The 27,185-nt window shown below is 37.1% G+C and overlaps 1 protein-coding gene across 7 annotated transcripts in view; it reads left to right on the top strand.

Moving 5' to 3' along the window:
* NRG4 (neuregulin 4) overlaps positions 1 to 27,185 on the top strand; it is a 118,110-nt gene that overhangs the window by 69,770 nt on the left and 21,155 nt on the right. For all 7 annotated transcript variants that reach the window (XR_011562627.1, XR_002183224.2, XR_011562626.1 and 4 more), the window contains one exon: positions 26,189 to 26,338. Coding sequence is in view for 1 of the 7 variants with exons in the window: in XM_070775322.1 (XP_070631423.1) it covers positions 26,189 to 26,338 (150 nt within the window). In the remaining 6 variants the exon portion in view is untranslated. The remainder of the gene's footprint in view (positions 1 to 26,188; positions 26,339 to 27,185) is intronic.

Genomic DNA, 27,185 nt, shown 5'->3' with positions numbered 1-27,185 from the left:
CTCTTGAGAGTCATTTGGATGGATATGAGTCTGAGCAATGCCAAAGAATGTTCAAACCACCGCACAATTGCACTCATCTCACACGCTAGCAAAGTAATGCTCAAAATTCTCCAAGCCAGGCTTCAACAGTATGTGAACTATGAACTTCCAGATGTTCAAGCTAGATTTAGAAAAGGCAGAGGAACCAGAGATCATATTGCCAGTATCTGTTGGAGCATAGAATAAGCAAGGGAATTCCAGAAAAACATCTACTTCTGCTTTATTGACTACGCCAAAGCCTTTGACTGTGTGGATCACAAAAAACTGTGCAAAATTCGTAAAGAGATGGGAATAGCAGATCACCTTACCTGCCTACTGAGAAACTTGTATGCAGGTCAAGAAGCAACAGTTAGAACTGGACATGGAACAACAGACTAGTTCCAAATTGGGAAAGGAGTACATCAAGGCTGTATATTGTCACCCTGTTTATTTAACTTATATGCAGAGTACATCATGAGAAATGCTGGACTGGATGAAGCGCAAGCTGAAATCAAGATTGCCAGGAGAAATATCAGTAACCTCAGATATGCAGATGACACCACCCTTATGGCAGAAAGTGAAGAAGAACTAAAGAGCCTCTTGATGAAAGTGAAAGAGGACAGTGAAAAAGTTGGCTTAAAGCTCAACATTCAGAAAACAAAGATCATGGCATCTGGTCCCATCACTTCACAGCAAATAGATAGGGAAACAGTGGAATCAGTGAAAGAATTTATTTCTTTGGGCTCCAAAATCACTGCAGTTAGTGACTGCAGCCATGAAATTAAAAGACACTTGCTCCTTGGAAGAAAAGCTATGACCAACCTAGACAACATATTAAAAAGCAGAGACATTAATTTGCCGACAGAGGTCCATCTTGTCAAAGCTATGGTTTTTCCAGTAGTCATGTATGTATGTGAGAGTTGGACTGTAAAGAAAGCTGAACACCAAAGAATCGATGGCTTTGAACTGTGGTGTTGGAGAAGACTCTTGACAGTCTCTTGGACTGCAAGGAGATCAAACTGGTCAATTCTAAAGGAAATCAGTCCTGAATGTTCATTGGAAGGACTGATGTTGAAGCTGAAACTCCAATACTTTGGCCACCTAATGCGAGAACTGACTCATTGGAAAAGACCCTGATGCTGGAAAATATTGAAGGCAGGAGGAGAAGGGGATGACAGAGAATGAGATGGTTGGATGGTATCACCAATTCTATGGACATGAGTTTGAGCAAGCTCCAGGAGTTGGTGATGGACAGGGAAGCCTGGTGTGCTACAGTCCATGGGGTCGCAAAGAGTAGGACACAACTGAGAGACTGAACTGAACTGAGTCTGAGCAAGCTCCGGAAGATAGTGATGGACAGGGGAGCCTGCTGTGCCGTAGTCCATGTAATTGCAAAGAGCAGTACATGACTTGGCGACTGAACAACAGCAGTGGAAGATAAGGACTTTAGGATTTGAACAGGCTTTTGGTTGTGGTTTCTTTGGTAATGCAGCCCACTTAAAAGCTTACTAGGCTCTAGATGTGTCCTTGTTTCCACTTAGTTCTAGAATGTAAGTAACCATAGCTGGAGATCTAAGGGGAACTGTTTTTTAACTTTATATTTTAGGTCTTTCACTTAATGTTCTCTTAGTTTATCCTTTCCCTTCTAACTTTGCTTCTGAGCAGGCCAGCATTGTCTGGCAAAGATATGAATAAAAGGCCCAGGGCATGATCTTATCTCCTGCTAAGATTATTCCTTTGCAACCATCTCCTAAGTTTGCTTCAGTTTTGGTTACAAAATACATTGACATATTAAAATTTTGATAAATTTATGTGACCCAACAATTAAGCAATAGTAAAAGATATACAGCATAAATTGTTCTTTTCACCTATTTCCCTATTTTCTACTCACAACTAATTTTATGTATTGTTTATCTTCTAACATATTTATGCATGTATAAGCCAAAACCAACCTGAGATCTTATGTTCAATCAATTTTTGCACTGTTTTCTACTTTGCTTTTTTCACTTTGTAATACACATTAGAGAGCTTTCAATGACAATACACAGAATGCTTTATAACAGTTTCATAGTGTTGTGTCTTATATAAGTACTATGGTGTATTTAACCCTTTTGATGAACCTTTGAGTTGCTTCTCAGCATTTGCTAATGCAAATAGTGCAGTAGTGGATAATCTTGAACGGAGAGATGCGTGCGTGCTCAGTCCTGTCCAACTCTGTAGAACCTCATGGACTGTACCCAACAGGCTCCTCTGTCCATGGAATTCTCCAGGCAAGAATACTGGAGTAGGTTGTCATTTCCTCTCCCAGGGGATCTTTCCAGCCCAGGGAAAGAACCCCTGTCTCCTGTGTCTCCTGTATTGCAGGCAAATTCTTTACCCGCTGAGCCATTGGGGAAACCTAGGCTTAAAATGGGGAAACATCATTTATAGAGTGCAAGTAAATTTCAGGAATTTGACTGGGTCAAGGGTATATGCATTTGTAATTTGGGTAGATATTGCCAAATTGCTCTGCATAGGTATTTGAGATTGCCTCATTTTCCGGCAGAGTATATTATCTAACTTTGGACCTTCACCAATCTTATAGGTGAGAAATGGTATCTGAGTGTTGCCTTAACTCAGACTTAACCTTTTTTAAAAAATAATTTTTATTGGAGTAAAGTTGATTTACAGTGTTTCGTTGTTTTCTGCCATACAGCAAAGTGAATCAGTTACACATACATATAGCCACTTTTTTTGATTTGTTTCCCATTTAGGTCATTACAGATAATTGAGAAGAGTTCCCTGTGCTATACAGTAGCTTCTTAACTAGTTACCTGTTTTATATTATAGTATTGTGTATATGTCAATCCCAGTCTCCCAATTTATCCCTCCCTTTTTCTTTCCCCATTGTTAACCTTGTTTGTTTTAAACATCTGTGACTATTTCTCTTTTGTAAATAGGTTCACTTGTACCATTCTTTTAGATTTCACATGTATGTGATACCATGTGATATTTATCTTTCTCTGACACATTTATTTTATAATAGATGAGGCTGCGCCATTTGTATTTCTTATTCTGTCAGTTTTTTTTCTCCCCAGTTTTTCTGTTAAGTTGTAGTCTTTTAGGATTCATTTTCAGGGCTTTTTATATAATAAGGAAAATTCTTAAATTTTAATATAGTGTGGAAAATTATTCAAAGAAATGGGAGTTCTAGACCACCTTACCTGTCTCCTGAGAAGCCTGTAATGCAGGTGAAGAAGCAACAATTAGAACCGGACATGGAACAACTGATTGGTTCAAAATTGGGAAAGGAGTGTGACAAAGCTGTATATTGTCACCCTGCTTATATGCAAAGTACATCATGAGAAACACTGGGCTGGAAGAAGCACAAGCTGGAATCAAGATTGCCAGGAGCTCAGGTATGCAGATGACATCACGCTTATGGCAGGAAGTGAAGAACTAAAGAGCCTCTTGATGAAAGTGAAAGAGGACAGTGAAAAAGTTGGCTTAAAGGCAAAACCAATACAATATTGTAAAGTTAAATAAAATAAAATTAATTTTTTTTAAAAAAAGGGAAAAAAAAAAGGTCAACATTCAGAAAACTAAGATCATGGCATCCGGTCCCATCACTTCATGGTAAATAGATGGGGAAACAGTGGAAACAGTGGCTATTATTTTTGGCTCCACAATCACTGCAGATGGTAACTTGCAGCCATGAAATTAAAAGACCTTTGCTCCTTGGAAGAAAAGTTATTACCAACCTAGACAACATATTAAAAAGCAGAGACATTACTTTGCCAACGAAGGTCCATCTAGTCAAGGCTATGGTTTTTCCAGTAGTCATGTATGGATGTGAGAGTTGGACTATGAAGAAAGCTGAGTGCTGAAGAATTGATGCTTTTGAACTGTGGTGTTGGAGAAGACTCTTGAGAGTCCCTTGGACTGTAAGGAGATCCAACCAGTCCATCCTAAAGGAGATCAGTCCTGCGTGTTCATTAGAAGGACTAATGTTGAAGCTGAAACTCCAATACTTTGGCCACTTGATGCGAAGAGCTGACTCATTTGAAAAGACTCTGATGCTGGGAAAGATTGAAGGCAGGAGGAGAAGGGGACCACAGAGGATGAGATGGCTGGATGGCATTACTGACTCAATGGACATGAGTTTGGGAAAACTCCAGGGGTTGGTGATGGACAGAGAGGTCTGGCGTGCTGCGGTTCATGGGGTCACAAAGAGGTGGACACGACTGAGTGACTGAACTTAACAGAACTGAACTGTTTTCACAGTTAAAAAAAAAATCTCTCTGTGCATATATTTCTCTACTACTTGATGTTTTATTGTTAAATACCTGTTGTGACTGCCAGCCAGTGTATGCTTTAGATTGCAGTCCTCACTCCACTCCTATTTTTGTTACTCTCTTCCCAATTTTTGTAAATGGTACAATTTCTACTTTGTCAGAGTATATGATATTTTCTCTGTGTTTTGTCACCGTTTTCCTCATCTGTTTTGGCATGCGTTCTGTAGTTGAGTATATTCAGTGCTCCTTGCTTGCCTTTTGGCCATTGCCTCTGTAATCATGTCATGATGAGCTGAAGTTTGTTTGCTAGATGCCTTCCAGAAGTCAGGCTCCCAGATTCAGGATTTCCTCCATGCTCTGGCACACTTGCACATTTCTGCTGCCGTGTCTCCTTATGTTCCTTCCTGTGTTCCTGGTTCCCTCACAGGCCACTGCAAACAAGTCAAAATGAGCCTTTCATCTTCCAGGAAGCATATGGTGCACAAAGAGATCTGCTTCCTTCTTCGTCCCCCAAGCTCTTATTTTGTAGTGTCTGCCCAATCGCAGCTTCTTTTGACATTTCTCACATATTTTATAATCTGTAGATCCCATCTTTTCAAAAAGTAGGAAGAAAGAAAAGGAGATACTTCTCCTTTTAAGGATGTTTTCTTGAAGTTGGAAGTTGCAGCTGTCACTTTCCTGCACTCTCTTAGTTGGAACCTAGTCATATGGCTTTTCCTCAGTGAATGTGGAATTTGGAAGCGCAGTGTTTATTTCATGTAGCCATGTGATGAGCCAAGGTTTCTTGTAATTGGAGGAGAGAAAGGATAAAATGATAATGGAGGATAGGGGATATTTAGGGGTTTCTGCCTGTTTGTAGTCTTATTAGGGAAAAGGAGCATTATTGTCTAAATTGTTGTTGTTCGGTTGCTAAGTCATATCCAAATTACACATAATTAAATGATGAAGCATAACATGTATAACATTGGTAAGGATCAAAGGATGTATATTTATCAAACTAGAATATGAAATAGTCCTTCTTTTCTAACAATAATGTAAACTGAGAGGAGCCTTACTTATCCAGAAAATTTTCCTTGAGAGTGTCTAAATTCTTTAGATGATTAATTGCTCAACTTGCCTTTAGTGGGAATAAATGTAGCCAGTTATTATTACCCAAGTCTAGCTAAATGTATAAAGGTCTTGAATAGTATAACTTGATTATTTTCTGTGTATTATGAGGCTCTCTGTTATATGCAAATGATCCTCCAAGGATTACACTTTGGTCATTAGTATTACTTAGTATTTGAAATCAATTTATCAGAACTGAGCAAAATGTCTCTGACGGGTGGAGGCGGCAGAAAGTGGTCTGGAATGTAGAATCTTTTCTGGATATCACAGCACTGCTGCTAAGTCACTTCAGTCGTGTCCAACTCTGTGCGACCCCATAGATGGCAACCTACCAGGCTCCCCCTTCCCTGGGATTCTCCAGGCAAGAACACTGGAGTGGGTTGCCATTTCCTTCTCCAATGCATGAAAGTGAAAAGGGAAAGTGAAGTTGCTCAGTTGTGTCTGACCCTCAGTGACCCCATGACCTGCAGCCTACCAGGCACCTCCGTCCATGGGATTTTCCAGTCAAGAGTACTGGAGGGGGGTGCCATTGCCTTCTCTGATCACAGCACTAGGATGTCCTAAATACCTTTTAAGACTCAAGACTTTGGGAATGGATGCCATGTGACAACAAAGCTGAAAAATGAGGTGAAATGATGCCAGAGATAACCTTGAAACACTGCCATTTTGTTTGGAAATACCCTAGATTTTCATACTGGGTATACTCTTCCTCATACTTTCGATTGATTTGCTGTATTTGATTTTACTAATTAACATCAGTTTAAAAGAAAAAGTCACCAGAGAAAACTATTTCATTTATTTTGAGTCTACCTGATATTTTTCAGTACACCTCCACCATTTCTTTCACTAATCTCTGCTTTCCCTTTTACTATTCTCTGGAGTCTAGGTAACTTGGGAAAGCTGAGAGTTTCTTGTGTGCTTGGTAAAAAAATCCTTGAGATGCATTCTCTTTAGTTTGTGATTGTTCTGAAACTAATTTGTTTTACTACCGAACAGTTGGTTCATGTTGTCCAATTCTAGACTGTGGACTCTTTTGAAGGAAAGTTCTTTCTCATAGATGTATTTTGAATAGGTTATAAGATTATCAGGTGAAAAATAGAAGAAATAGTTGATAGAATGTAATATTTTAGATACTTATACTCACAAATATTTTTCAGGAAAAAATTGTAAACTAATTGACTTATCAATAAAATAATTCTGAAAGTCTGAAACATAGTAGATGTAAGACTTATAAACTACTATTAATGCTAAGAAAGATGCCTAAATTATCATATACAGTTTTATTTTACCTGAGCTCTTTGTTGTTTTATTTATTAGGAAATAGTTAAAATTCTTTAACTGTTTAATAGGAGATAGTTAAAATTATTGAGAATGAGCATATAGAGGAGGCAGGAAAAATATGTGAAGGAAGAAAGAATAATTTAGTAAATTTACTTTGACATTCAAAAGTCTGAAAAAAAATTTTTTTTGGCCATGCCATGTGGCATGCAGGATCTTCCCTGACCAGGGATTGAATCCCTACCCTCTACAGTGAGCACACAGAGTTTTAAGTGCTGGACTGTAGAGTCTTAACTGCTGGACCACAGGAAGTCCCCAAAAGTCTAAATATTAAAATGCATTTGTGTGCATGCTCAGTTGCTCAGTTGTGTCCAACTCCTTGTGACCCCCATGGACTATGGCCCTCAGCTTCTCTGTCCATGGTATTATCCTGGCAAAAATACTGGTGTGGTTTGCCATTTCCTCCTCCAGGGGATCTTCCTGACCCAGGGATTGAACCTGCATCTCCTGCATTGGCAGGTAATTCTTTACCACTGAGCCACCTGGGAAGCCCAAAATGTATTTATATTCAGCTGTATCGATTTCTTATTTAAGCTATTAATATAATACCCAGAAGTGAAATGTATCATAGTTGGGTGAACTATGATCATTTTTGTTCACTTTTTTTGGGTCAGTATTTACAAATCTGATTCTATATAATCATGATTTGAACAGGAAATATTACCTCTTCAATACAGTGTAACCTTTTAAACCAGATTTAAATTTCAACTGTATTGATTTTGACAAATAATACTTATAAAATGGCCCCAAGATAAAATTATTTGTGTGTCCTCACTATAAACCTACATATTCAGATAAACTTAATTAAGACAGAAAATTGTATTTCCCACATAATAAATTACTTGGAAGTACAGAAGTAAGATATGTCTGTGGGTACATATAATTGTATTTTATATGCGTAGAGAAAGTTAGCCCAAGTACAAAGAAAATGGGGTGTGTGTGTGTCAAAATCCATTCAATTTGGAGATAAGAAAAGAATAATATAAAGAGTTTTGCTGATATAAGCATAGGCTAATGCTATTACTGCCTAACTATAGCTATGCTGAGCTGTTCCACTATTATTCAGGTGTCAGCATTTCCATTGTGGACTTAGGACGTTGTCGTTATAAGAATTTACTATAATTTATAGTCTAAAATAAAAGGATACTATTGTTTTTGAACTTCAACTGAGAATATTAATACAATAGGAAGAAAATATAGCACAAAGTTTAGATTTTCAGTCACATTATTCAGCTTTTTACTCACTTTTAGAGAAAATATATATGTAACTATCTCGAACTTCTTAAAGAATTTTCAGAAAAATAAGTAATTATTATACATCTTCATAGATTCATATGTATATAGTATATTTTGTAGTTATTCAGGTTCTCTATATAATTTATTCCAGTTTTGCAAATAAATTCCAGAAATCCACATACCAGGCTTTCGTGTAATGCATTTAGTGTTTTTCCATTTATTCATTTCCTTTTCAGACTTTCTCTGATAACACCATCCTTTCAAGTAGGAAAACAGTAAGCAGTCAAGTCACAGCTTGTATTCGGGAGTTTGTTGGATCACTGGATTGCAACTCACTGAAAAAGACCCTGATGCTGGGAGATTGGGAGCAGGAGGAGAAGGGGGCAAAGAGGATAGATGGTTGGACGGCATCAGTGACACAATGGACACGAGATTGAGCAAACTTCCAGAAACAGCGAATGACAGGGAAGCCTGCTGTGTTGCAGTCCGCGTGGTCGCAGAGAGTCAGGTGTGACTTAGCAACGGAACAACAAAAACAAACATTATTGACCGCCTTGATATGCCAAATGCTTTAAAATACATGATCTCATTGGATCATTCCAAAGTCCCTTTTTAGATGGGTGTGACGTCCCAAGTTTGAGCAACTTATTTCAGGCCACTAGCCCTTTCTACTATTATATACACCTTCTTACCTTTGTGTACCCAAGACTTCTCTTAGAAATACGTATTCTAATTTCTGTTGAAGAAAAAGGTGGTTGTTATCAGGGGCCAAGTGTGAAGTAGCAAAATTTTATCTTTTTACCTCTTTTTGTGCCGTGATTATTTTCTTTATACTATGCATTCCTTCCACTGTTCTATTTTAAAAATTCTTTCTGAAAATTCCTCCCCACATAGAGATTTAAATGACAGTGTAGCTTAACGTATTACTTTTCCCAAAGATATTGGCATTTTAACTTTTACTGCAGAAAGAGAATTGAAAGGAAAAGCTGAATCTCATGGTGCCAATTGCCTAGCTATTAGGAAGACTTTTACCCATATCTCATCAAAGCTGCCACTAAATTTGTTAGCCCTAATCCAAATGGATTTTACTAATTTATCATTTAGTTTTTTGTAAGATAAAGGAAATTACAGTCGCTTTATGCTTGGCATTCATTTTTGTATTATTTTTTAAATAATTTTCCTGTTGTATTACTGTGTACAAGTGGCAGAAATTAACCCTTGGCATGTTGTGTGTTTCTGAAAGAAATTACATATTTTTCTTTACTTTTACATACTTAGTTGTTAAAAATAGGGTGGTAGATAGAAAAAAAATGCAGAAGTACAGTTCTGTAGCAGTGCTTTCTGCCAAGCATAACATTAAAATAAAACTATATAAATGACAGTTACTTAATGACTATGGGAAATTTATTTCTCTAGTTAATGATATCAGGGTGAATAAGGGTAAAATTTTGTGTTGAAGTATAGTGTATAACTATTTCATAAGAGTTTTGATTGGCATTTCCTCTGTATGAACTGGGAATTTCCTGGTGGTCCAGTGGTGAGGACTGTGTGCTTCCACTGAGCGAGCGTGGGTTTGAGAACTAAGATCCCTTTTGCTGCATGGTACAGCCAAAAGGAAAAAATAACAACAACACTATGTGCATCGAAGGCATTCACAGATGTCCAGGAAATTTCAGAGATCTTTGGTCATTATTTTACTGTAATAATTATTTCTATCATCTCTGTTTTTAAAAGACAAAGAAAAATTGTGATTTTCTGGGGTCCTCTGGGAAATCTCAAATATAGTTTTGGATATAGTGGATATCATGATTTTTTATTTTATTTTTCCAATATTTAGGTTCCAATTTTGGGATGGCAAAATCAAAAAAGTTATCAGAGGAGATCTGGGCACTTGGTTAAGATAGGTGCCTAAGAAGTAATATTCAATTACTTCTTTAGTCAAAAAGTGAGAAGTGAAGTCGCTCAGTCATGTCCGACTCATTGCGACCCCGTGGACTGTGGCCCACCAGGCTTCTCTGTCCATGAGATTCTCCAGGCAAGAATACTGGAGTGGGTTGCCATTTCCTTCTCCAGGGGATCTTCCCGACCCAGGGATCGAAACCAGGTCTCCTGCATTGCAGGCAGACGCTTTAACCTCTGAGCCACCAGGGAAGCCCTAGTCAAAAAGACAAAATGTATTTTCTAAGCTCTGTTCTTCATTATACTTTCTCATATTCTAGAACAAACTGATCTAGTTCTCTTTTAGGAGTTGACCTATTCAAGCCATTTTTGTAACAATGAGATGTAATTTTTAACACACTTTGTGTTCATTACTATCTTCAAATGAACCAATTAATAAGTATTTTGTAAATTTATATTTTACTTCCTAATATAGTAAATGCCAATAGTTCTGAACCCATATAAACAAAAGCTCTCTGGAGTCCTAAGTCCTAGAGTCCTTTGGATTGGAGACTGAAAATCTTGAGAACGACTGCAAACTGCTGCTTCCAGACACACCTACCCTTGGAAAACAAAAGTACGCACAGAGTTGTATTTCTCTGTCACAATTGTTCCAAGTATAGTCTCATCAGTTCAGTTCAGTTCAGTCGCTCAGTCGTGTCCGACTCTTTGCAACCCCATGAATCGCAGCACGCCAGGCCTCCCTGTCCATCACCAACTCCCAGAGTTCACCCAGACTCACGTCCATCGAGTCAGTGATGCCATCCAGCCATCTCATCCTCTGCCGTCCCCTTCTCCTCCTGCCCCCAATCCCTCCCAGCATCAGGGTCTTTTCCAATGAGTCAACTCTTCTCATGAGGTGGTCAAAGTACCGGAGCTTCAGCTTTAGCATCATTCCCTCCAAAGAAATCCCAGGGCTGATCTCCTTCAGAATGAACTGGTTGGATCTCCTTGCAGTCCAAGGGACTCTCAAGAGTCTTCTCCAACACCACAGTTCAAAAGTATCAATTCTTTAGCACTCAGCCTTCTTCACAGTCCAACTCTCATATCCATACATGACCACAGGAAAAACCATAGCCTTGACTAGATGAACCTTTGTTGGCAAAATAATGTCTCTGCTTTTGAATATGCTATCTAGGTTGGTCATAACTTTCCTTCCAAGGAGCAAGCGTCTTTTAATTTCATGGCTGCAATCACCATCTGCAGTGATTTTGGAGCCCAAAAAAATAAAGTCTGACACTGTTTCCACTGTTTCCCCATCTATTTCCCATGAAGTGATGGGACCGGATGCCATGATCTTCGCTTTATGAATGTTGAGCTTTAAGCCAACTTTTTCACTCTCCTCTTTCACCTTCATCAAGAGGCTTTTTAGTTCCTCTTCACTTTCTGCCATAAGGATAGTGTCATCTGCATATCTGAGGTGATTGATATTTCTCCCGGCAATCTTGATTCCAGCTTGTGCTTCCTCCAGTCCAACGTTTCTCATGATGTACTCTGCATATAAGTTAAATAAGCAGGGTGACAATATACAGCCTTGATGTACTCCTTTTCCTATTTGGAGCCAGTCTGTTGTTCCATGTCCAGTTCTAACTGTTGCTTCCTGACCTGCATATAGGTTTCTCAAGAGGCAGATCAGGTGGTCTGGTATTCCCATCTCATAACTCATATCAATTATAATTTTCAACCAAGTAACTATAACTAACTTGTACTTTACAGAGAATACTAGGGTAGTGGATAATTTAGAACTGTATGGCATCCACAAGCAGTTTAGTAGGTGTGCAAAGTCATGAATTCACGTATTGCAGCTTTCTACTACCACACACATCTCTTACATGACTTTCTAATATGGAAGAAATGAGTATGTTCATTAACATGAACAAAGCTGTAACCTTAAGAAGCAAAATTATATAAATTTAAAATTATACTTAGTGATTAATATTTCAGTATTTTGTCTTGGGCTTCCCTGGTGACTGAGAAGGTTAAGAATCTGCCTGCAATGCAGGAGACCTGTGTTCCATCCCTGGGTCAGGAATATCCCTGGGAAAAGGAAATGGCAACCCACTCCAGTATTGTTGCCTGGAGAATCCCATGGACAGAGGAGCCTGGCGGGCTGCAGCCCACAGGGGCACAAAAGAGTCAGACATGACTGAGAACTAACACACACATTCTATCTTACTTAAAATTTATCTATGTCTAATAATATCCATTAATTCAATTTAATATAAGTTTAAGCTTTTACATTACCTTGGAAATTATCTACTAAAAACAAATACTATAAAACATACTTATGGTTGAAATAAATGTTTGTCAGAATAATGATTGAATTTAACTGAATACAGTGTTCATTTTTCATAGTTTTTAATAATATGTAGGAGTAATATTGGCTTAACTTGATTAGTAAACCTGTATAATTTTAGGAAAAACAAACCCAAGTGGAATAAAATGTATGCTTCTGTAATACTTAATACTGATAATTCCAAGATACAGATGTTTTATTAAGCTAGTATTGTTTACTAGAGATTTAGTCTTATTAATGTGAACTTGGATTCTTAGAATATTTCATAGTTTTAGCAAGAAGAATTTTAAGTTTAGTACATTTAAAGCATTGCTGCTGCTACTGCTGCTAAGTCGCTTCAGTCGTGTCCGACTCGGTGCGACCCCATAGATGGCAGCCCACCAGGCTCCCTGGTCCCTGGGATTCTCCAGGCAAGAACACTGGAGTGGGTTGCCATTTCCTTCTCCAATGCATGAAAGTGAAAAGTGAAAGTGAAGTCGCTCAGTCGTGTCCGACTCTTAGCGACCCCATGGACTGCAGCCTACCAGGTTCCTCCACCCATGGGATTTTCCAGGCAAGAGTACTGGAGTGGGATGCCATTGCCTTCTCTGCATTTAAAGCATTAGAAGTTCAGAAAACAAAGTCCTACTGTAGAGCACAGGGAATTATATTCAATAACCTGTGATAAACCATGATGGAGAAGAATATGAAAAAGAATATATATAACTGAGTCACTTTGCTGTATAGCAGAAATTAGTACAACATTATAAATCAAGTATATTTCAATAAAATTAAAAAAAATAAAGCATTACAAGTTCAATTTCCTATTCTGAGAATTTTAGGAATATTGAATTTATGTAAGAGCTTATTTATCTCTGTTAAGTCAATCAGATTAGAACTTCTTTATTTTTTTTTTTAGAACTTCTTTAAGAAACCTTGTACTATCATTTTTTCATATCCTCTAGAGAAAGGAAGAAATTTCACATGGAGTGAAAGGTAAAGGCCTTTCTGAGTTTTACACATAGGCACAGAGAGGGCTTATAGCTTCAGATCTATACCTTTGGCACAGATCAAGTAAACACAGAAACTTAAAATCTCACTGTCCAAATGTCAAAGAGGTATTCTCCTCCCCTCAGTGGGTATGTAATTTTTTATTTGTTTGAGCTAAAAAAAATAGAGAAATTTTTAATAAGAGTCTAATAAACCAGTTTCTCTGTCAACTAGATAAATAGATCTCTATCATCCATTTACAGAGATCATCAGATTGTCAAACTATAAAACCAAACTCCTTATCATTGCTCTTACTAATGGGAAAATAACTTATCAGTAGTAAGAAAACCAACAACAACAAAAACTAAAACATGAAATTAGTGGATAGGGAAGAAAGCTAGAGAAACAGAGAGCCAGCAAATTTTAAATTCTATTGCTGCTTGAGATTCACTTCTGGGAGCCAGGAAAAGACATGCCGGGGCTTAAGCTACTCAGGAGGTGCGCTTCACTGGCAGCTCCATTTACCAGCTTTGTCAGATGAATCCATCTCAGTGGGTGACCTTCAAACTCATTTAAAGAAAAAATTTAAAGAGAAAATCATGATTTTCATGCAAATATAATATGAACATGTGTCAGAGACATATTTAACTCATTCATTAACAAGGGAACCAATAAAATGTTACAACTGACTCAAAGACAAGTGCAAACAACACACGCATGGGAGTTTCCTGGCCTTACAGTGGTTAGGTCTTCAGGTTTTCACTGCTGAGGGCCCTCACAGCGGGGCCAAAAACAAACAAAAACCAACACACACGTGTAAGTATAGGTGATCAGTCTATAATGTTGAAGTGAATTTATAAATACTAATCAGTATCCACAGGGAAATCTCTCTACTGGACAAAATTAATTTACATTGTAATAGATTTTCTAAATTTACAGAGTTGTAAAATAGCTCAAAGACAATGCAAAACACAGGACCCCATAGTATCAGACAACCCAGAGGGTTGTTAGGACGCCTAACAACCATTCTTGTCTATTTCAAAGTCTTTCACTGAGAACAATCCAGGTGAAGTCCTTTACTGCCCTTGTCCTCTTGGCCAACTTAGGCACAAGGTTAGCCAGCCCCTGACCTTTCAGCCTTCCAACTAGAACTTTCTAGGTTTGTGGAGCAAAGATAGGGAGAAAGGATTTGTTTTCACCTGTGTTTGCATCACTAGCTGGATGAGGCCTCTCCTTGCTGCTTTGCTTTCCTCCAGGTTTCTTGTGATCACTCTGGAGCCAACCGTTGCGCAGTGTGGAGGTGGAATTTTAAATATCAGGCAAAAGGTACCTTCCCAGAGTGACTCAGTAAGCTCTGGCTCCCTGAGCCTGATGACCAGAATTCTTCCAGAGGGGCATTCCTAAGAATTATCTGCCCACAGAGCCACAGGCTCAGACCAAAGAACCTGAGACCCTGCTGCCTTGGCTAAAGCCAAGCTTTTTAATTTTCTTTTTTAAATTTTTGGCTATGTAGGATATGAGTTCCCCAACAAGGGTTTGAACCCACACCCCCTGCATTGGAAACATGATGTCTTAACCACTGAATTGTTGGGGAAGTCTTTGAAGCCAAGCTTTGTCCCCTATCTACAGCAGTTCCAGTGTTGGGCAGGTAAAAATCATCATTTGTCAAGGTGATAAAGACTCAATTCTATTTAAGAGAAGCAATTTAGGACTACAAACGTAATACACGAAAGTCTTGCTATATGAAAGGCTTGTTTTATGAAAGTAAAATAATTGATGTTGAGAATTAGAATTGAGAAAATGTAAGGAAATCAACATTTATTGTACTTCTGCATTGGACATGTTACCTCTTTTAACTCTATATTGCATTTGTGCCTGTCCACGGTTTTGCCGGGCCTCAGTGTATGTATTACTAAACTCAATTTCCGAAAGGAATTTTCTGGTTTTATGAGTTGTTTTATTAATCACATAAAATTTTAGTTTTCTTAAGGTCAGTAGTTACGATAGACCAGTTCTTGGCACTCTTTTTAGGTAAGACTTCTGGTTTTTCATCTGTAAATTTAGTAGAGGGTTATACTTCAAAGAAAGAAAGTTCAAAATGCTACTGTGATGTTAATCAGAATGGAGTCCTCTTTACTTTGACTTTTGGCAGTGTACCACATGCTTTATTAAACATCAGGATTTAGATTGATCTTTAGAACACCTTTACAGAAAGGAAATCACAGCCTTGAAGCTGATGATAGGACAGTTGCAAAATTTGAAACAACTGCTTTATTTAGCTATGCATTTTGTTGACACTTTTCATTTTAGTAACCTTATTTTTCATTAGTATTCTCAGCAGAAACAACTGACATATCTTTCTTGACCTCACCATGCTTAGAACAAAAACTTAAAAGGATAAATCTTCTTGAAACCTCACGTTTTTCCAGATCACCTGCTTGTCAAACACGGCAGAATACGGTTTTGAAACAGTGCAAACATACCTGCTGTCTTAGGTCTCCGTGTCTTCCACCAGCCTTTGTCTTACTCCTTTGTATCACTTGTCCAAGAGCAGAAACTATTCTTCAGAACTGACTCAGGTGTTCTAGGAAGCAGAGTGCCAGTAAAAGACAATGAATATCCTCCTTTAAAGCGCCTTCATTTTCTTCTTATGTGTTGCTTTATGAAGTTATATCAGATTGTGTGTTTGCTTCTGAATTTTGGATATCCTTTTAGATAGTGTCTTTTTCATCCACTACTTCCCTTGACAGGCCACTGAAAAATATCCCAATTTCTCATCAACAAGATTTCATTTTTAACATAGGATACCATGCAAACTGGAAACTGTGACTTTTGTTCAGCTCTAATACTTAACTTCTTTTGTCAGGAAGTGAGCTGATGCTGGCTTCTCTTTGTCTTGTTCCAAGTTGGGGCATGAGATTTTCTCTGCATTAGAAGGTTGTTCAGACCTGAAGCCTGGGAAGGTAAGATGCCAGCATGAATACTGTCCGTTTAGAACTGTGGTTTAATTGAGTGGTGATTTAAGAGGATGAGTCTTTCCAGTTGTCCCTGACCTTTCAGTTTTACCAAAACATGTGAAAAATGTCTACAGTTGGGAGGTCCATTAATATAATTTGTTTTTGTATAAATTTTAAATATAGTTTTATATTTACTGAAATTATTACTTAAAAGAAAGGAAGAACTGACCTATACCGATTTTATATATAAATAAATCTTTGTATATACAAATATATGTATATTTATACCAAGGATTATAGCAGTATAGACTACAAAAATATATATATTTCCTGCTTATAGTTTTACTTTTCTTCCCTGATCATTTTTAAAATATATATACTTTGTCTTTCAAGAACATTTTTGGATTTCCTTTCTGGTTTTGTTTTTTTTTTTTTTTAAGGAAAGCAGAATAGGGTGTGCAAAGAATTGAGATAATTTTTCTCACACAGAGAAAGGCAATATTTGGGGAAAAAATTTTAATCACAAAATTTTGCCTAAGTATTCTGGTGAACCAAGCAGCATTCTATGGCTGTCTCTCCCAAAAAGTCTTCATTGGAAAAGACTAGCCAATGTATGGGTTGAGTAATGAAGGTCCTGTTTTAAATTTCTTGCTTACTCTCATCATTTGTTTACATGCTTCCTTCATTCATGGTGCTTTAGCTTGTTTCAGTAAGTAAAATGTTTAAAATTTTCACAGTGTTTTACTAAAACAAAAAAAAATCATAATTTTTCACAATAATACTATCATACATGACAAATATTAATTATTCTCTATGGAGAACATTTTATCCATTTATATACAGATATAATCTGTAGTCCATTTCAGCCCATGAATTATCTGGTTAATAGTCCACCTTGGAAGAACCTAATAGATTTTGCTTTTTTATTGGACTTAGATTATACTTTACACTTTTAAAGCGCAATATTTATTGGTTTTTAAGGGTGCTAATATCATAAAGTATTTTATTAAGCAAAACTTTTGCAAAGTTGAATATTAGCTGAGTGTCTCTTACTTAATATTAAGAATCTATTAATGCTTAGTGAAATTACATTTATGGCATTAGCTAATAAAAGAATCAGTCTTCCCTAAATTCTTGACCTATAAAAATATAGTAGGAGTTCCATAGGATGTTGGCATGTTTTTGTATGCTTATCTGGCTCTGGATCGCTAAAGGGACTTAACCTCATGTGCTTATTAGTTCATGTTTTTTTGAACACTCTAATAGTTTTATTTTATTTTGGATTTGCTTTTGCAATTTTTCATGGGTTTCAGATTGAACTTTGATTGCTATAAACTAGGAATCAAACTTGGAAGTCAATTTTAGCATATGCCAATATTATACTTTTTTCTTTCTAGGATAGATTAGCCCAAATCAAGTGGCATTGACATTGAGTCTCTACTTGGTTAGTGAACTCTTCTAAAGTTGTTTATTATTTCTGAAAAGCTTTTAATTGTTTCTGGCTATAACTTTTCTTAAGTATTTTATTCCATGAGATGTAAACATGGCCTTTGTAAAGTAACTAATTTCAGTTTCACATGTATAGTGTGTTTCCATATTCAAAGCACTTTTAGACATTACTTATTTCATTCTGACAATAGGCCTATGAAATAGGTACAGCAGATGTTATTTTGATTTTACAGTCTTAGTTTGAGTGACTTGCTGAAGGTCACACAATCAAGTCAAAAGAGTGTATCAAGAAATCAGTTTTTTCTAGCTCACAGTCCAATACTCTTCTTAGAGCTATATGGCACTGTTTATTTACACGATTAAAAACTTGGTTCTAACAACTTACCTTGAATCCTGTAGAATCTAATGAATTTATTTCATGTGCAATGTACTAACATAGCTTCTGGGTTTAAGTAGAGATTGTTGGTGTTATTCAGCCAGAAAACCAACACATATGTCTTGGGTTCTGAATTTTGAAATTTCTCACGTGGTTAAGCATTAGTACCTGTTCTGGCATTCGTCTTTCAGTTCCAGGAAAATGTGCATTATCCTAGTACTTGGTATTTACCTCGGTAGATGGCACAGCTGTTTGCTACTTGGCAGTCTCTGCAGAAATGATGTCCAAAAATAAATTAGCAAGGAAGTTACATAAAGACTGAAGGCTACTTAGTTCTACATGAAATGGTGGTACAAATGTCCCACCTTTCTATTTTGCTTCAATCGATACTACTATCTCATTTTCTGTCTAAATCTTAATTCACCTCCTCCGCCTTTTTTTTTTTTTTGAAAGTTGCTCTGTCGTGTCTGACTCTTTGTGACCCCATGGACTGTAGCCCATCAGGCTCCTCTGTCCATGGAATTCTCCAGGCCAGAATACTGGAGTGGGTAGCCTTTCCCTTCTCCAGTGCATCTTCCCAACCCAGGGACGGAACCCAGGTCTCCTGCATTGTAAGCAGATTCTTTACCAGCTGAGCCACCAGGGAAGCCCTAATTCACCCTTATTTATTTATCCTTAAAGGAGCTGACTTTGCCTGAAGTTTGATATTTTTGTCATAACTGGGTCATAACATTTTCACAAATGAGCTCGAGCTTTAAAAGTGGGATCCTCCAATATAGTAAAGTTTAAAAATAAAATAAAATTAAAAAAAATAAAGTGGGATCCTCACATCCTGGGCCATAAATCTAGCCTTGGTAAATTCAAAAGAATTGAAATCATGCCAATCATCTTTTCTGAGCACAATGCAGTAAGATTAGATCTCAATTACAGGAAAAAAACCTACTAAAAATTCCAACATATGGAGGCTAAACAACATACTTCTGAATAACCAACAAATCATAGAAGAAATCAAAATATGCATTGAAATGAATGAAAATGAAAAAACAACAACCCAAAACCTATGGGACACTGTAAAAGCAGTGCTAAGGGGAAGGTTCATAGCAATACAGGCTTACCTCAAGAAGCAAGAAAAAAATCAAATAAATAAAAGCACCTAAAGCAACTAGAAAAGGAAGAAATGAAGACCCCTAGGGTTAGTACAAGGAAAGAAATCTTAAAAATTAGGGCAGAAATAAATGCAAAAGAAACAAAAGAGACCATAGCAAAAATCAACAAAGCTAAAAGCTGGTTTTTGAGAAGATAAATAAAATTGACAAACCATTAGCCAGACTCACCAATAAACAAAGGGAGAAGAATCAAATCAACAAAGTTAGAAATGAAAATGGAGAAATCACAACAGACAACACAGAAATACAAAGGATCATAGGAGACTACTATCAGCAACTATATGCCAGTAAAATGGACAACTTGGAAGAAATGGATGAATTCTTAGAAAAGTATAACTGTCCAAAACTGAACCAGGAAGAAATAGAAGATCTTAACAGACCCATCACAAGCATGGAAATTGAAACTGTAATCAGAAATCTTCCAGCAAACAAAAGCCCAGGACCAGATGGCTTCACAGCTGAATTCTACCAAAAATTTAGAGAAGAGTTAACACCTATCTTACTCAAACTCTTCCAGAAAACTGCAGAAGAAGGTAAACTTCCAAACTCATTCTATGAGGCCACCATCACCCTAGTACTAAAACCAGACAAAAATGCCACAAAAAAAGAAAACTACAGGCCAATATCATTGATGAACATAGATGCAAAAATCCTTAACAAAATTCTAGCAAACAGAATCCAACAACATATTAAAAAGATTGTACATCATTAAAAAGATTGTACATTATCCCAGGGATGCAAGGATTCTTCAATATCCACAAATCAATCAATGTGTTACACCACATTAACACATTGAAAGATAAAAACCATATGATTATCTCAATAGATGCAGAAAAAGCCTTGGACAAAATTCAACATCCATTTATGATAAAAAAAAAAAAACTCTCCAGAAAGCAGGAATAGAAGGAACATACCTCAACATAATAAAAGCTATATATGACAAACCCACAGCAAACATTATCCTCAATGGTGAAAAATTGAAAGCATTTCCTCTAAAGTGAGGAACAAGACAAGGGTGCCCACTTTCACCATTACTATTCAACATAGTTTTGGAAGTTTTGGCCACAGCAATCAGAGCAGAAAAAGAAATAAAAGGAATCCAAATTGGAAAAGAAGAAGTAAAACTCTCACTGTTTGCAGATGACATGATCCTCTACATAGAAAACCCTAAAAACTCCACCAGAAAATTACTAGAGCTAATCAATGAATATAGTAAAGTTGCAGAATACAAAATCAACACACAGAAATCCCTTGCATTCCTATACACTAATAATGAGAAAATAGAGAAATTAAGGAAACAATTCCATTCACCATTGCAATGAAAAGAATAAAATACTTAGGAATATATCTACCTAAAGAAACTAAAGACCTATATATAGAAAACTATAAAACACTGGTGAAAGAAATCAAAGAGGACACTAATAGATGGAGAAATATACCATGTTCATGGATTGGAAGAATCAATATGGTGAAAATGAGTATACTACCCAAAGCAATTTATAGATTCAATGCAATCCCTATCAAGCTACCAACAGTATTCTTCACAGACCTAGAACAAATAATTTCACAATTTGTATGGAAATACAAAAAAAACTCAAATAGCCAAAGCTATCTTGAGAAAGAAGAATGGAACTGGAGGAATCAACCTGCCTGACTTCAGGCTCTACTACAAAGCCACAGTCATCAAGACAGTATGGTACTGGCACAAAGACAGAAATATAGATCAATGGAACAAAATAGAAAGCCCAGAGGTAAATCCACGCACATATGCACACCTTATCTTTGACAAAGGAGGCAAGAATATACAATGGATTAAAGACAATCTCTTTAACAAGTGGTGATGGGAAAACTGGTCAACCACTTGTAAAAGAATGAAACTAGAGCACTTTCTAACATCATACACAAACATAAACTCAAAATGGATTAAAGATCTAAACGTAAGATCAGAAACTATAAAACTCCTAGAGGAGAACATAGGAAAAACACTCTCCGACATACATCACAGCAGGATCCTCTATGATCCACCTCCCAGAATATTGGAAATAAAAGCAAAAATAAACAAATGGGACCTAATTAAACCTAAAAGCTTCTGCACAACAAAGGAAATTATAAGCAAGGTGAAAAGACAGCCTTCAGAATGGGAGAAAATAATAGCAAATGAAGCAACTGACAAACAACTAATCTCAAAAATACACAAGCAGCTGTACAGCTCAATTCCAGAAAAATAAACGACCCAATCAAAAAATGGGCCAAAGAACTAAATAGACATTTCTCCAAAGAAGACATACAGATGGCTAACAAACACATGAAAAGATGCTCAACATCACTCATTATCAGAGAAATGCAAATCAAAACCACTATGAGGTACCATTTCACGCCAGTCAGAATGGCTATGATCCAAAAGTCTACAAGCAATAAACGCTGGAGAGGGTGTGGAGAAAAGGGAACCCTCTTACACTTTTGGTGGGAATGCAAACTAGTACAGCCACTATGGAGAACAGTGTGGAGATTCCTTAAAAAACTGGAAATAGAACTGCCTTATGACCCAGCAATCCCACTGCTGGGCATACACACCAAGGAAACCAGAATTGAAAGAGACACGTGTACCCCAATGTTCATCGCAGCACTGTTTATAATAGCCAGGACATGGAAGCAACCTAGATGCCCATCAGCAGATGAATGGATAAGAAAGCTGTGGTACATATACACAATGGAGTATTACTCAGCCATTAAAAAGAATGCATTTGAATCAGTTCTAATGAGGTGGATGAAACTGGAGCCTATTATACAGAGTGAAGTAAGCCAGGAATAAAAACACCAATACAGTATACTAATGCATATATATGGAATTTAGAAAGATGGTAACAATAACCCTGTATACGAGACAGCAAAAGAGACACTGATGTATAGAACAGTCTTTTGGACTCTGTGGGAGAGGGAGAGGGTGGGATGATTTGGGAGAATGGCATTGAAACATGTATAATATCATGTATGAAACGAGTCGCCAGTCCAGGTTCGATGCACGATACTGGATGCTTGGGGCTGGTGCACTGGGACGACCCAGAGGGATGGTATGGGGAGGGAGGAGGGAGGAAGATTTGGGATGGGGAACACATGTATATACCTGTGGCGGATTCATGTTGATATATGGCAAAACCAATACAATATTGTAAAGTTAAAAAATAAAATAAAAATTTAAAAAAAAAACCACAATGAGGTACCATCTCATGCCAGTCAGAATGGCTGCTATCCAAAAATCTACAAACAATAAATGCTGGAGAGGGTGTGGAGAAAAGGGAACCCTCTTACACTGTTGGTGGGAATGCAAACTAGTACAGCCACTATGGAGAACAGTGTGGAGATTCCTTAAAAAACTGGAAATAGAATTGCCATACGACCCACCAATCCCACTGCTGGGCGTACACACCAAGAAAACCAGAAGTGAAAGAGACATATGTACCCCAATGTTCATCACAGCACTGTTTATAATAGCCAGGACATGGAAGCAACCTAGATGTCCATCAGCAGACGAATGGATAAGAAAGCTGTGGTACATATACACAATGGAATATTACTCAGCCATTAAAAAGAATAAATTTGAATCAGTTCTAATGAGGTGGATGAAACTGGAGCCTATTATACAGACTGAAGTAAGCCAGAAAGGAAAGCACCAATAAGTATACTAACGCATATATATGGAATTTAGAAAGATAATGATAACCCTGTATGCGAGACAGCAAAAGAGACACAGATGTATAGAACAGTCTTTTGGACTCTGTGGGAGAAGGTGAGGGTGGGATGATATGAGAGAATAGCATTGAAACATATTATCACATATGAAACAGATCTCCAGTCCAGGTTTGATGCATGAGACAGGGTGCTCAGGGCTGGTGCACTGGGATGACCCAGAGGGATGGGATGGGGAGGGAAGTGGGGGCGGGGGGGGGGGTTCAGGATGAGGAACACATGTAAACCCATAGCTGATTCATATCAATGTATGACAAAAACCACTACAATATTGTAAATTAATTAGCCTCCAACTAAAATAAATAAATTTTTAAAAAAATTAATAAAAGTGGTATCCTTGTACCTACTCATTGGTAGGCTGTGTTTATCTTCTGTAAATATATCTGAAAATTTGAAGTTCACTTTTAGGTTAGTCATTTCTACTTCTTGGATAACAACATAATATTTAAATTTCTCTTTGTTTTTTCTCTAAATTCTGTTCTGACTAGTTAAATAACAAAAAGATATATTTTTTCTTGACTTTGCTTTATTTAAAGATACCATCAGCTTTTGATTTTCTCACAAGAGCATGTGTTTGGCCTTGCTGTAAGACAACGGACAGCACTCTAGTGTTTATTGGTTTCCTTTATATGCCTTTTTTTGTCTGTCAGCCTACAACCTCATCTGACCGCTCCGTTTATATTTATACCATTCTCTTGACTCCATCCAACTCATATGATGTGACTAACATATAGTTAGTTACATCAGCTAGTTTGTCATCTTGCTTGAAGTTCTATCTTACCTAAACTTGAACCAGCCTTAAGAAATTTGAGTAATGAGTTTATAGTTTGTTTTTTTTTTAATCTTCCTTATAAAGAAGAATTCAGTTTAGTTTAGTCGCTCAGTCGTGTCCGACTCTTTGTGACCCCATGGACTGCAGCACTCCAGGCCTCCTTGTCCATCACCAACTTCCGGAGTCCAGTTAGTCAGTGATGCCATCCAACCATCTCATCCTCTGTCGTCCCCTTCTCCACCTGCCCTCAATCTTTCCCAGCATCAGGGTCTTTTCAAATGAGTCAGCTCTTTGCATCAGGTGGCCAAAGTATTAGAGTTTCAGCTTCAACATCAGTCCTTCCAATGAACACCCAGGACTGATCTCCTTTAGGATGGACTGGTTGGATCTCCTTGCAGTCCAAGGGACTCTCAAGAGTCTTCTCCAACACCACAGTTCAAAAGCATCAGTTCTTCAGTGCTGAGCTTTCTTTACAGTCTAGTTCTCACATCCGTACATGACTACTGGAAAAACCATAGTCTTGACTAGACGGACCTCCGTTGGCAAAGTAATGTCTCTGCTTTTTAATGTGCTGTCTAGGTTGGTCATAACTTTCCTTCCAAGGAGTAAGCGTCTTTTAATTTCATGGCTGCAGTCACCTCTGTAGTGATTTTGGAGCCCAAGAAAATAAAGTCTGTCACTGTTTCCATTGTTTCTCCATCTATTTGCCATGGAGTGATGGGAAGGATACCATGATCTTTGTTTTTTGAATGTTGAGTTGTAAGCCAACTTTTTCACTCTTCTCTTTCACTTTCATCAAGAGGCTCTTTAGTTCCTCTTCACTTTCTGCCATAAGGGCGGTGTCATCTGTGTATCTGAGGTAATTGATATTTCTCCCGGCAATCTTGATTCCAGCTTGTGCTTCATCCAGCCTGGCATTTCACACGATGTACTCTGCATATAAGTTAAATAAGCAGGGTGACAGTATACAGCCTTGACATACTCCTTTTCCAATTTGGAACCATTCTGTTGTTCCATGTCCAGTTCTAACCGTTGCTTCTTGAACTGCATACAGATTTCTCAGGAAGCAGATGCCTTGATCTATGGGGGAAAATGTATTTTTTATTTAAACTTCAGGTAATTGTGCTTTCTAACGTATTTTACTTCCATTTCAGTTTACTACTCATATTCCGTCCTTTCTCTTCCTCTCTGTGTCCCAACTCCATCTTTACAGTGGTTTTGAGAGTGGTTTTGAGAGAATGGGAACTGTTGGTCATACTGACACCCCCTCTAGTGGAAGCTCTAACCAATAACACCACTTTCTCACCAGCAGTAGGACTTGAGATTCATAAAACATCTTTCATATACTCATTTAAGTAAAATTGATACCTGTGCTGCAACTTGATATTCTTTTCTCTTATTTATTTGTATACTGCTTTATTGCCTATCACATTAGTTGCCAAGCTTTGTTAGTAATTAGTTCACATGTAACTTTCTAGGCCTGCATCCTTGTTAGTCTAGGATGGGAGAAAAGAAGGTAACATTTATAAATACTTCCTAAATTGGAAAGAGTTGGGGAGAATTAATTTAATAGAACAAATATTTCTGGTTTTGGTAATGCTACTTTGAAGAATATATACACACACATACTTTTTTACACAAAATTTTTGTTAAGTATAGTTTACTGTTTAACTTTGTGGGTTGCTTTATAACTAAACATTAGTATATATTAAAAATACTATTATTTATCTCAACTGCAAATATGAAATAATCAAATTGATCTGGTGCCAAAGTCACTAATTCGTATCAATTTTTATGTTTTATAATCTTTGAACATATTAACAGGGAGAAAGCAACTGGTTGATATTACCAAAGATTATGGATTTCTGTCACATAAGTTTTAAAGAGCTGAAAGTAAATGGGCTTAAAATATTTGGCTGGCAAATGAAAATATCACAAAATCTCTAGAAAAGCAAAGTGATAATATAAGGAGTAGAACTACCAGATACTAAAACATAAAGTAACAGTATTGAAGCAGTAAGGTGGAAGCCCAAGATTAGATGTACAGATCACTGAAGAGTAAAGAACTGTCGTCACTTATACAAACTTGACATATATTAAAGGAGGCACTGTTAAAACAGCAGGCAAGAGAACGATTATTTAGTAAATGGGGTGGAAGAGCTGTTTAGCATTGTCAAGGAAAAATACACTTAGAATCACATCTACACCAGAGATAACAAAATAAATTTCAGATGAACCTTAAGTGTGGACAATTACATATTGAAAATATGGAAGGTAAAAGGACTGACTATTCTATAATTTCTCTGGAGTTTCTAAGCAATTTGAAAATTGGAAAAGGAAGATAGTAAAGATCAGACTGCAGATGCTAATTTGTTTTATTCTAACTGTAGCTCTGTAAGCATCATAGTAAAGCATTCCTAGTCTATGTTCCAAATCTGAAAATTAGTCTTCTTTTTTTTTTTCATACCAGCTGGAAAACTTATGCTTCCTATATTAGTTCATGGAACAGAGAACACAACTCTGTATCTAACATTTTGTTCCATAGATGCATTGAAAATTATACAGGCGCTCGTTGTGAAGAGGTTTTTCTCCCAAGCTCCAGTATCCAAACTAAAAGTGACCTGTTCACAGCTTTCGTGGCATTGACTGTTCTTCTGGGAACTCTTATCCTTGGAGCCCTCTACTTCCTCTGCAGGTAACCAAAATAGAAACATGCTCTTGAAAAGAAAAAAGTAATACATAGTAGTTATTGTTTGACTAAATAATCAATATGCCCTTTAGCTCTAGATTATTTTTCCAGATCATGTTTTCTGTTTAGAGTTATTTCTCTAATGCAGTTATTGTTACTAAATTGTATCTTTTATTTATTTTTGTTATTAAATTAATGTCATTTTTGAAAGGATCTTATTCTTTGTTACTATCATCATCATTACCTTAACTTTTCTAAACTAGTAAGGTAGACCCACATTCACTGAAGTTATCATGCCAAAAACACCTAAATATTTGGAGTAAGTCTATTTAAAGTAGACTTTGAATGTGAAAGAAAAGCAATGATTTATTAGTTACCCAAATACCCATCAACAAAAGAATGGACACCAAGTTGTGATATATTGCTATTAAAGGGTAATATATAAGCAGAAATGAATTACAGTTACACAGTTGTGATTCTGAAAGCTCAGCTTCTCTGTACATCAGTGCCGAATCGAATCTTGGAGACAGAGTTTTGGGTAAGGTAGAAAAGGATAGCTTTATTACTTTGCCAGGCAAAGGAGGACTCAGTGGACTTTGGCCTCGAAAACTGTGTGTCCCAGCTTGGAGAAGATAGTCAGAAGTTTTATAGTAATGATTTTAAAAGGGTGTGATCAGCTTGTGGACATTCTTCTGATGGGTTGGTGGTAAGATAAGTAGGAGTCAGCATCATCAACCTTTAGGTTTCAACTGATCTGGATCTACATGCTTGTGGATAGCATACCATCTAACTTTCTCCCACCTGCGGAGGGTTTCAGTATCTGCAAAACAGCTTAAAGATATTGTGTGTTTCT

The sequence above is a fragment of the Bos indicus genome, chromosome 21, assembly GCF_029378745.1.
Source record: "Bos indicus isolate NIAB-ARS_2022 breed Sahiwal x Tharparkar chromosome 21, NIAB-ARS_B.indTharparkar_mat_pri_1.0, whole genome shotgun sequence".
Lineage (NCBI taxonomy): Eukaryota > Metazoa > Chordata > Mammalia > Artiodactyla > Bovidae > Bos > Bos indicus.
This window is presented reverse-complemented; position numbering and strand designations above follow the sequence as displayed.